The 12561-nt window shown below is 40.7% G+C and overlaps 1 protein-coding gene across 2 annotated transcripts in view; it reads right to left on the bottom strand.

The window, feature by feature from the left end:
* Positions 1-4617, bottom strand: part of LOC122564098 (eosinophil peroxidase-like) — a 52158-nt gene extending 47541 nt beyond the window's left edge. Inside the window, exon 1 of one of the 2 annotated variants that reach the window (XM_043718659.2) lies at positions 4533-4617. In XM_043718659.2, the coding sequence (XP_043574594.2) occupies positions 4533-4588 (56 nt within the window). In that variant the 5' untranslated portion in view covers positions 4589-4617. The remainder of the gene's footprint in view (positions 1-4532) is intronic. The other variant, XM_043718660.2, reaches the window with a different exon arrangement.
* Between the last annotated feature and the right edge of the window lie 7944 nt (positions 4618-12561).

Raw genomic sequence — 12561 nt, 5'->3', positions numbered from 1 at the left:
ATCTAAATATTCAAAAGGGAAAACAGAAGTAGCATGTTCTTTTCAGACAAATCCAGCCTCAGAAATCAGATGAAACTCACCTTAAGACTTCCAACATCTTCTATTACAATATTCTTGAAACTTGCATTTAATAATATTGATGTAGATTAAATATTTGCATAAAATGTTGACATTTCCAGTTTGACCAGATTCTGTTTAAAATAAGAACCTATCTGAATCTAAAAGGTGTAATCAAGATAATTATAATCATACAGGTGCAATATTACATCATAAATAGTCATGCAAGAATTCTCAATTATTCTTAATACTTTTAGAAATAGACTCAACACCTGTCTCCTCTGGATAAAAGAGTAACTACTTTAATGTGATGGGGTTGAAGCTCCTCAGGGTATTATAATTTTTATTAAAATGTGAGAATCATATTGACTGGGTCTCCTCCAGTGCTGACATAGTTGATGAATTTATGGGGTCAATGATAAAGAATTTAATTCATAAATTAAATGTAAACAATGTAAATTACAGTTAGAAACTCCAGAAACTTCCTCTGGCATGACGGCAGTTCATGTTGCTAAATTATTCCTAAGAATCTTGGCCACATCTCCCTCACCATCAGAGCTGAGTTTAGACAGGGGCAGCAGGTGAATTCAACGTCAAAAGCCATTAAAATACCGAGGAATATTCAAATACAGGGGCCAAAGTGGAGAACCATTAACACTGAACATGGGCAAAATCTCTGAGGGGCTATTTCCCCAATCACAGACTGTTTCTCTCTGCTCCTCTAGTGACCTCATCAGTAGCAAATACGAGAGAGAACCCCAGCCCATGACGGGAAGAGCAGATAAGTTGCTGTAGCCAGTGTGTCACTCGTGTGAACAGTGTTTGGACAGGGAGAAGGGGCATGCAGGAAACAAAGGCTGTGGGAGGTTGAAGAAAGAGGAATGGTGTGCGGTATATGGGGAGATGATGAGTGCTGCAAGGGAGGACAAGAAGGAGGAGAGTGATGAAGGGAACTGGGGAGGTGTTGGAGAGAAGAAGAGGACTGCAAGTGAGGAAGGAAAGGGATTGTGGCTGGTGTGGAGGATAGGGTTTGTAATGGGGAAGAGAAGAAGGGGCTTTGTGACGCTGTATGGGTCGGAACAAATCTTTGGGTATGAGAAAGAAGCTGAAAGTGGAAGGGATTCAGAGAGAGAGGCTGCAAAGGAGAGTTAATTGAATCTATCAATAAGGAAAGATTCAGCTGACTCAGAACCAGGAAAACTTAAATTACTGAAATAGTGAATGTCTTGAAAATAAGCGTAGCTTAAACTAGCTTAAGACTGAATATTCTGGATCTATTATATGTGGGTGGGAAGTATGTAGTAAATGCGATCGTAATTAACAGTTGGTCAATTGTTAAATTTAAATCTGGGTTTGAGATCAGTGATGCAGTAAAAAAGGTAGTAACTAATTAAAATGTTCCAAGTTTGTGTATCTATGCTGTAAACACATAAACTGTGACTGTACCAGTTTGCAGAAGATGTGTTTAGAGTGGTGGCTTTTTGTGTACAGAAGTGTGTATTAATTATTTTGAAAAATAAAGTTTTTGTTGCTAACTTGTACCTACTTTTTATGCTAAATTAAATACTTTTACTTAAAGTATATTAATGTTCTCCTTGTATGTTGTGGTTTCAAGTTTAGTGAGTGAGGACTTTGATAAATTGTTCTAGTTTTCTTCTTTGTGAGTCCAGATATTGCAAATATCAATTTATATACAGAGGAATTGTGACCAGGTTACTGTAATACTTAATAATGAGTTAAAGTGAATTTTAAAAATCCCAGAAAACAAAAACTTAGCTGCTGAAAATCAAAAAGTAGCTATTGAAGAAATCTCAGGAAAAGCCCTCCAAAAAAATAAATATTTTGGCTTCTCTTCACTGCCTTGTAAAATGAGGTTGATTGTAAAATGCTTGGACAAACTTTTTTGACAGTTCTTAACTGCACTAGTCTGGGTCACTAGCGTCAGAGACAGATCTGCTGTTTTAGCAATCAGGCCAATTTCATTCATTCACTGATCTCAACAATGCTCACGTGTGGTGAGTTTTGACATATGGTGTCAAATGTTCACTTGGATGTAAAAATATTAACTCTCAAGCATGGAGAATTACCTCACAGGGTCTGCACAGTTTTAGAGGAGGATCTGTGAGTCTTTTGGAAGTGGAGGCAAAAACCCCAGAACTCCCAAAGAACCCTTAAATACAGTTATGGTATATTAAAGATTCCAGCTATGGTTTACCCAACAGCACTATCACCCCTGAGGCAGCTGGTTGTGGGTTCAAAATCACATGATCCTGCCTGTTTTCATCCTCCTGTTCCTGGCTGACAGCCCAGTGCAGTGCTAAGGCAGCCCTGCCTTTCAGATGAGATATTAAGCCGAGCAAATTGAAGAACTGATCTGGTGATATTTCAGAAAAACTCAGTGGAGCTGTCTACAGTATCGTAATACAATGTCATAGGTGCAAGCTAATAGAGTCTGAGTGGCATGGGTAAAGGTGGGATTTGTGGCAAAGTAACAAAAGAGTCCAACAAGGCTGATCTTCATGTTGGGAACATCTTGTTCCATCTTTTATGCTTTTCATGAGCAGTTTGATGAATTTTTAACTGGGTAGTGACAAGTTTCGAAATAATGGGAATCATTGCTTTGTAGATGGCTCAACTTGCCTCATTAATACTCAACTTCTAGCTTCCCAGACATATCCAACAAGTTAAATGACAAGAAAACTCAATATAGAAACCAGAGTGGGTACCTGGCAGACTTACCTTGCCACTGACTGCAAAGGAAACCTGTACCTCAGGCATACTCCATGGCATTGGCTACAAGTATCTCACACCCACAGACATTGGCATCCAACACATGCCAGCTATCACAACCCCCATGGCGTTTCTACAATCCATGTACAGGATATTTCCACACTTCAATGTTGCACTTTGGGCTATGGCGGGCACTATCATTGCAAAACTGCAGTAAGGACATTGAGTGTTCAGAGACATATACCCGGCTCATGCACTGGTCCAGCTGTGTCTCCTGGCTTTTCACTTTTTCTCTTGGTACTCACTCACTCAGAACCTACCTGGCTGCTCACAGCATTGCTGCGTTACATTGTCTTGCCTTTTTGCACTTTGTTCCTTCAGTCACAGATCCCAGGCTCATGGTACTTCTGCCTCACCTTTCCATTTAAGTACAAACACAAAGGCAGAGCTTGTCGTGTTTGTCAAGTTGAAGGAGTTAGGTTTTGCTTAAGGGGATTGGCTCAGTAAGTAAAGGGCAACCTTCAATACCAGTCCAGAGGCTTGGACACAATCAGTCAGCTACTCGGGGTGGTCAGAGTCAGGATCATCTCTTGTAACAGATGAGAAACCAGCCCTCCCCCTGCCTTAACACTTTCTGCCCTGTTGTGGGCTGTTTTCCTCCTGGAATGAGAGAGAGGCAGATATGAAGAAAGGGAAAATAGATGGCACAGTCACCATTTTTCATGGATGTGGAGTAATATCCGAAGTGAGTGAGTAGCTAGCCTATCCAGTCTGTCTTCTTAGTTGAAGCACTCCAGGGCAGACACCAGTCTGGTGAAATGTTTCTGCACCCTCTTTAGTACAATTATTGTGTGGCGACCAGCACTGCTCTACTCCAGTTGTGGCCTAACTAAACATCTTTTCCAGCTCTATCATAACATCTCAACTGTTGCTTTCAATGACTTGACTAATAAAGATAAATATCCCATACATATCATTTTAACTGCCTTATCCACCTTGTTGTTTCTTTCAAAGATCTATGGACATACACAAGAGGAACATCTGTTCTTCTGTGCTCCTTTGGGTCCTACTATTCATTATCTACTTCCTTGCCTTGTTAGTCCTCCCAAAGTGCGTCATCATACACTTTTCAGGATTAAACTCTATTTGCCACTGACATTATTTATCCCAAACTGGAAGTGACTAAAATACATTGCTTGGTTGTCATTTCATGATATTGATGATACCTTCCTTCAACAAAATTGGCTGCTGTGTTTCTTGGTTTGTGACCACATATCAAAATATACAGCATAGAAACAGGCCATTCAACTCAACTAGTCCTTCCTGTCACTCCTTCCATTCGGTCTTGTTAAATTCTATCTCCATAACACCCTATTATCTTCTCCTTCATGTCCCCTTGGCGTATCTATATTATTCAACACCTACACTTCCTGTATTAGTGACATCCATGTTCTAAAGGGAATGAAATTTCCTCTGAATTCTGGATTTGATTTCTTGATGAGCCACTGTACGAATGGCCTGCAGGCTTGTTTTTCCCGACAAGTGGAAGCTTCACAATCTATCTCAATCAAAATCTTTTGTAATTTTATGGACTTCCATAATGTAATGACAGGGAATGTTAAAAGACTATTTGATTGGAGAGACATTGCAAAACTCAATTCTCACCCTGTAACACCCCATACATATATACAAGCCTCAATTCCAATGACATATAGATAAATGTTTTATTTTAGATAAAGTCTTACCTATGACATCCAGCAGGACTCTGTCCACTCTGTCTATTATTTTTCAGCAATACCATGATGAAAGGCTGTTACAACCAACTTAAGTTGCTGTTTCAGCCCCCTGACCTACTCCTCCCACCCCAAAAACCTATCAATGCTCCAGGCTGGGAGAGGTGAAAACATCAGTCTGGAAGGCAAACTCCCACTTTCATATAAGCCCCACCCCATCCAAGTCAGCTCAGAGTGTGTGTCTTTACAATTAAATGCAATCTCAGTGTTACATAAACTCAAACCTGGTGAATGGTCAAAAGTGCAGATTCTCCTCAATGCTATTCTTAGATGCTGTGTAAGTAGTTAATTATTTCTGGTTTGGAGGTGCTAGTGTTGGACTGGGGTGTACAAAGTTAAAAATCACACAAGACCAGGTTATAGTCCAACAGGTTTATTTCTAATTAAACCTCTTGGGCTATAACCTGGTGTTGTGTGATTTTTAACTATGAATTATTTCAGTTTTCTTGTCACTTGATATGTATCACAACAAATTGAAATGACATAAGCAGAAGTTGCGTTAATAATACAGAAAGTAATCCAACGGCTTCCATGAGTTTGAGATTCACGAGCGTTGAAATCTTTCGATGTTATGCATTTTGTGTTGGTTTTAATATTTGCAAATTTTGTTTCATGTGAGAAATGGGCATCTTCACGGAATTTTCTTGGAAAACAAAATGATCAAACAACAGTCAATGGGATTTATGATCCAGTAAATCTCAGCTGGACAATTTTTATGCTTACAGAATCTTTGAAAATAACCGGTAATGGGGAACGGGTTAAGATGGGATACTCTTCGGAAGGTCAGCGTGGGCTAGTTGGGCCAAAGGGCTTGTTTCCACACTGTAGGGATTCTATGACTGGATTCTAACTGGTTCAATAAATGTGCTAGAATAGCACACACTTTTAGAGAAGCACCAATACATTAGTTTTAAGTGAAACTGAGCAATTACAACAAAGACTGGAAATGCTCTGGCTGAGCCATTTCAACTCATTGTGCTAGAGAGTGAGTTGGAGATGCCCCAGAATGCATGGAAGGTTGGGGATGAGGGGCAGTGACAGAGGTGGTTGAAGAAGAATTTCTGCATAGTTTTCTCCAGATCACAGTAATCCATCAGAGAAAATCCCATAATCAAGAATGGGGAAGAGATAACTGCCAGGGAATTTGGCATTGGGGATTTAAGGAAGTTTGGGAAGGATACGTTGTAAATGTGGCTGCTGTCCAGTTCCCTATCTGTGAGGACAAAGGGAATAATGTGAGGAAGGCAGCCACAATACCCTGTATATCCTAAGGCATTGTGACTCAGAAGGTTATCTAAAATCAAGGAGGAGATGGAGAAAAACAGAATAGAAATCTTGTAGTGATGGGGCAATTCTGTGATCAAGAGGTTAAATTGTGTATTCTGCCACAACAAGCAAGAACACTTAAGGATAAGCAACCTACCTGATGCCAGGGTAAGGGATATCTGGAGGCAACAGAAGAGTAATTTGAGAAAGAAAGGGAAAAGTTGGGTGATCTGAATCCGAGCACATCACAGAGAATGAGCCCTGTTGGTGGAGAAGTAGGAGCTAAGTCATAAATAAGCACGTCAAACATAATTATCTCTGGATTATTACCCAAACCACATGCAAATTTGTGGAGAGAATTAGCATTTAGCTGAAGGGCATGTTTAGGCAAGATGGGCTCCTTTGCATGGCACATTGCCAATAGCAAGAAGAAGGAAGTGAGCAATGGGACAAACGTTCCCTGAACCAGAATGGGACATGCCCTGCTGGGAAAACAGTCAAAACCTTATGCTGTTAAGACTGGGGAGAGAGCTATAGAAAATAGGTGAAGCACAATATGAAACAGAAAAGAAGTGCAGTGAACAACATCATACATGGAGAACTTAAATGGCCAGGGAATAAATAGAACTAATGTGTTCAAATATGGTCAAAAGTGAAGTGAGAGAATTGTTAATAAAATGCCTACATACTAAAGTGTAGAATGAGCATAATGAGAAAAGGGAACTAGTGAAATCACATTGTAAGGAACTAGACATTTCAAGAATTGCTGAAACAGAAATATTAGGGCTGGCAATTAAACTATGTAGAGTATAATATGTTTAAAAAAGAGAGGGAAAACAAAGAGCAGTTATACTTTTTTAAGCAGATAACATACTGGCTGTATTAAAACATGGCATTGGCCATCAGTAAGACAGAATACAATCCATATACATTGAAGTAAAAGTAACAAAGAATCATTCCTATTAATAGGGGTGGTTACTAATAAAGTAATGAAAAGAAAAAACAGAAATTATGAAAGAAAACAAGCACGAAGTAAGCAAGTTTTGAGAAAATTTGTAGCTCAGGTTGAGGTTCTGGATGTAGGTTTGTCTCGCTGAGCTGGAAGGTTCATTTTCAGATGTTTCATCATCATACTCGGTAACGTCATCAGTGAGCCTCCGGATGAAGCACTGGTGGTATGGCCCGCTTTCTATTTACCTGCTTGGGTTTCCATTAGTCAGTGATGTCATTTCATGTGGCAACATCATTGCCTGTGGTGATGTCATTTCCTGTTCTTTTTCTCAGGGGGTGGTAAATGGGATACGAGTCAATGCGTTTGTTGATAGAGTTTCGGTTGGAATGCCACACTTCTCAGAATTCTTGTGCATACCTGTGTTTGTCTTGTCCTACAATGGATGTGTGGTCCCAGTCGAAGTGGTATCCTTCCTTATCTGTATGAGAAGATACTAGTGAGAGTGGGTCATGTCTTTTTGTGGCTAGTTGATGTTCATGACGCATGCAGAAAAGATTTACAAGGATGTTGCCAGGGTTAGAGGGTTTGCTCTACCAGGGGAGTCTAAATAAGCTGGGGCCATTTCCCTGGAGCTGAGGGGTGACCTTTTAGAGCTTTATAAAGTCATGTATAGGGTGAATAGACAAGGTTTTTTTTCTCAGGGAAGGGGGAGCCCAAAACTAGAGGGTATAGATTTAAGGTAAATGGGGAGGATTCAAAAGGGACCTAAGGGGCAACTTATTTGCATAGAGGGTGGTGTGTGTATGGAGTGAGCTGTCAGAGGACATGGTGGAGGCTGGTACAATTACAACATTTAAAATGAATCTGGACGGGTACATGCATAGGAAGATTTAGAGGGATATTGGCCAAATGCTGGCAAATAGGACTAAATTAATTTAGGATATCTAGTGGCATAGATGAAATAGGCAGAAGGGTCTGCTTCTGTGCTGTATAACTCTATAACTATATAACTCGATAAAAACCGATTGTGAAAGTTTTTATAAATATATAAAAGGGAAGACGATAGCAAAAGTGAATGTTGGTCCCTTGGAGAATGATTCTGGGAATTAATAGTTGGGACCATAGAGTGGTGGAGACACTAAATCCATAGTTTGCCTCAGTTTTCAGGATGGAGGAAGCTAGTAGCATTCCAATAGTAACAGGTAATGCAGAGGTTATAGAAAGGGAGGAATGCAGAACAATTACCGTCACTCGGGAAAAAAAGTGCCGAGCAAACTATTGGGATTGAAGGCAGACAAGTCCCCTGGTCCTGATGGCTTCCTAGTGTCTTAAAGGAAGTGACTACTCCCAGGAGCTTGACACTCTCCGCTCGTTCCACCTCTGTGCTGTTAATGTGTAGGGGGGCATGAGTAACATCCCACCAAAAGTCAATAATGAGTTCCTTGCCGGCATTGAGAGCTAGGTTATTCTCAATGCACCATTTTTCCAGGTCTTCTACCTCTCGTCTGTAGCTTGTTTCATCGCCACCTGAGATTTGACCGACTATGGAACAGTAAAACAACTTATCATTTAAATGAAGAGAAACAATCCGCAGTAATTTGCTTTTATTTAGAAACAGAAGCATGTTTCATGCAGAGGAATGTGAATGTCCTCTTGCATGAATCACAGAAAACTAGTCTGCAGGTATAACTACTAATAAAGAAGACAAATGGAATTTTACTATTTATAGCTAAACGACTAGATAATAAAATATTGGAAGTGTTGCTGCAACTGCACAAGACATTAGTGGAACTGCACCGGAGTATTGATCCTTTTACTTGAGGAGGGATGTAATTGTGCTGGAGGCAGTTCAGGGGAGATTCACTAGATTGATTCCTGAGATGAGCAGTTTGTTTCCTGAAGAACAGTTAAACAGTTTAGGCCTATACTTCCTAGAGTTTGGAAGAATGCGAGGAAATCTGATCAAGAAATAAGATATTAAAGGGAATTGACAAATTGAGCATGGAGTGGATACTTCCCCTTGTGCAGCACTGACCTTGGACAAGGGGTGTGTGTGGCCATTGGCAATACAGTGTGTCCTGAATTGATGGTGCTGGGTGTCTAAAATGAAGGTCTGGAGAAACACATGGTGAGCAGGAGTATCCACTCTGACTTTCCTGTCAGGAATTTCCAGCATTTAGCTTTTATCCTGCCAGTGGTAAAATGGAAGTCTACATATTAATAAGGTGAGATTAAGTAGTAGCAGGGGGTGATAATGAGCCATAACCCATGTTATGGATCTCTCCTGCTCATGAACAAGAATCTCACCCTGATGAGCAACATTTGATTGCAAAATGGGGCTTTTTGTTCTCAACATCAAGCCTTGAAGGCTGTACATTTCTCTATTTGTTTTTTTAAATTTTATTTTCCCACTCACTGCCTTTGACCCTCCTTTGTGGTCCTCGATCTGTCCTGTCCTTTTTGAAAACCTTATAATAAAACCTTGTTGATGGGCAGAATTCAATGTTGCCATCTAGTAATTGTTAAAACTGTCTGCTTCACAAATGTTATGGATTGCTCGCATGTTCAGATCATAAGATAGGTACCATTAATACAAATCCAGTGGTCAATGAGATGTGCAGAACAGAGGGGCAACAAACATGAATTTTTAACTTTGTAAGGACACAATACCTTCTACATAAGCTAAAGAAGCACATCATATAGGAGACTAAGGAGTTTCACAATCAAAGGATCAGATTAAAGCTCTGAAAACTTGGCACAAGAATGTGGGCGAATTGGACAATTAATATGAGGAAGACTACATTCAATCATTGATATGAAATTAAATTCATAACCATTTTCCACCACAGGAATTGAGTGAATGTGTCATACTGATCTCTTATTTTGATTCCAGCTGTCACAGATGTCAGCCTACAACCTATTCAATTCATTCCACATGATGTCAAGAAAAGCTGAGAACTCTGGGAACAGTAAAGGTTAACATCCCTGAAGACCTGTGCTTCAGAACGAGATGGCATTGTTAGTGTTATCAATCTGTTCAGTCTTGCTTGGTTTGGGTTCCATCGGGACAATTTGTCTCCAGGCTCCAGTATGGTCTTTGTTTAAATGAAGACAAAAGAGCTAAATTGTACAGATGATGTAAAACTCACTGCCTTTGACATCAGCGAGGAGTAGCATTTGAGTAATGATGACCTAGGAAAAATCAGGGAGACCTAGGAAAACTGGAAGTGACGTGATTGAAGGGGAAGAAGTCACTACTGGCTGGCATCTTCACTCACACAAATGAAAATTCTTATGATTGTTGGAGCTTGTTATCTGAGCCACAAGACATTGCTGTAAGAGTTCTTCAAGTCAGGATCCTATCAACTATTTTTAGCTCCAAGCTTCTCCCCATCATAAGGTCCGAAGTGGATCCATGCTTGTGCTGATAGCGTTCAATTCCATTTGCAATATTCATGCAGCCCACCTTTTTGTTTGGAAAGGTCTGGAAATCATAAATAGCACTCAGCTTAGAGAAGTCCAAGTCAACCAGTTTGTTCAACAAGCAACAGTCTAACTGCTTTCCCTTAGCCTTCAATGGCCATCATCAAATCTTCCATTATTAACAACCTCAAGGGCCATTATTGATCAGAAATTGAAAATCAAATGCTGGGGTTTGCCAGTGATGCACACAAACTGTGTTTAGAAGTTGGATCTTGGATGCTTACTGTGTTCCATTGTTGCGTGGGAAACTATTATTTGACTTCCCATGTAGCTCATTCAGTTAGTGATGGCATTGTCAGTGTCTGGTGATGGGTAAATGAAGACTGGTTTGAAGGGTACTAATAATTAAAACTACAGGTATTCGTAAACATTGACGTCACTACTGAATGTTAGTTTGGAGGGCTTTGTTGCTAATTGTTTATTTCCTGTCCCTACTCATTGAAATTATTTTCTGGAATTCCCCAATTCTGAATCCGTCGATAACATCAAGAACAACAGCCTGCAGCCACCAAGCCCAGAATTTCAAGGTGGAACCAGTGGAGTGAGAAGTCAATGCTGCAGGCAGCAATGTGAGGGCAGAGACCAGGCAATGACGTAAACTCCAGGCAGCAGGAAGTTCAAGCCCCTGACCTGCAGTCATTTAACAGCCAAACAGATGGAAGATGCCTCTCCACATGTTGGTAGGATCAATAGAATGATATTGAAAGATTTTTGGACACTAGGGAAGACAGTGGTAGATTGGGAATGTTGAGTTGAAGTTGATGATCAGCTGTTATCTATTAAACAGTGGAGTAGGATTATAAAGCGTTACAGCTTAGGTTTGTGCCCGTTTTCTTTTTATGCCCTAATAATGTTCAATACTTACATTTTAATCTTAATGACATAATCAGACATCTCTTCAGGGTTCTGTTAATGACATGTGCTCACTATCCAGCATGTGCTATCAGTATTGTTTCATTCTTGACAACAGAAAGCTTTCAAAACTCCAATTCACTGTTAACAAGTATCCATATTCCAATTTATCTCCTCTTTTCCACTTCAAACTTCAGAGCAGTAATGCCTGCAGCTAGTTTGCTTAATCTAGGACAACACAAGATCATGAATAAAGATGATGTTGCAGCCCCTTTGTGAATAACTTCCAAGTTTATTACAGCTTTGTATCCATCAATAACTATCCACCAAAACCAAAAGTAGAAATGTGCTATCAAAAAGTATGGTTTTGCTTGGGCTTGTGAAACTAGTGTTGTACCATAGGTTTGGAGTAAGTCCTTTGCTCTTTAATATTTATTCAAACGATTGAAACAAAGTTATTTCGATTATATAAAATATGGGGCTGAATCTAGTAGTTTTTTTTGGCAAAGTGCAACTATATCAAGTTTGGCTGAGTGATTCTTACCAAACTTGTCACAATTATTGGCAATCCAGCTTTCATGTCCAATTTTCACCGCATGTGTCATTACCAGAGCAACACGTCACTCACCAGAGATCCGACCTATCACCAGCACCCCTTGCAACCATGCCATCTTCCTAAGCTGCTGTTCACCAGCAGGAGCACTGGTATCTGAAAGCTTTCCCTCGGTTGGGGAAGATGTCCGAGATGGGGAATCTGGAATACACCCCCCTCAGGGAGGGACCTGGAAGTCAGGTCCCTTGTAGACAGGGATTGTCCGGAAGAGGGAAGTCATCTTCCGGGATGATCAGCTGAAGAGGCCACGCCACCAGATTGTGTCGACATGGTCAGAATTTGCTACCTGGGTCAGTGCTAACTCCAAGGGGAGGAGGATTGCAAGAAGAAGGTGAATCACTTTCTCCACCCTGCCAGACAAAGTGCCATACACTTCTCTTTGCTACTTCCCACTCACTGTATCTCTGCCACTGCACCCATTTCCCACTAAGTCTCACCCACTGTATTGCATGAAACACCTTCCCTTGCTTGCTCTCATTTTCCTTCATCCTCCCTCACCACTAATCCTGCATACCCTCCACGCTGCCTCCTCACACCCTAGGAACATGTCAACACGTTTCCCACACATGCACCAGCCCTAACAGGTATACTACTTACGTAACACCAGTTACCCAGGGAGGAGCAGCAGTGACAGGCAGGCATACAGGAGGCACCAGTCTTTATTGGGGAGAAACTGGAGCAATGCAGGCAGTTCACTGACACATTGCCTGTACACATCAGACACTGCCTAAGTGGAGGAAGTCCTGCAATTGGCTGTCTGTATCATTGGACGAGTTGGTGGCAGTCATGGACAGAGAGGACCAGTGTCCTCAGAG

The sequence above is a fragment of the Chiloscyllium plagiosum genome, unplaced genomic scaffold, assembly GCF_037043375.1.
Source record: "Chiloscyllium plagiosum isolate Xiang-an unplaced genomic scaffold, Cpla_swu_hap1 HiC_scaffold_31, whole genome shotgun sequence".
Classification (NCBI taxonomy): Eukaryota; Metazoa; Chordata; class Chondrichthyes; order Orectolobiformes; family Hemiscylliidae; genus Chiloscyllium; species Chiloscyllium plagiosum.
This window is presented reverse-complemented; position numbering and strand designations above follow the sequence as displayed.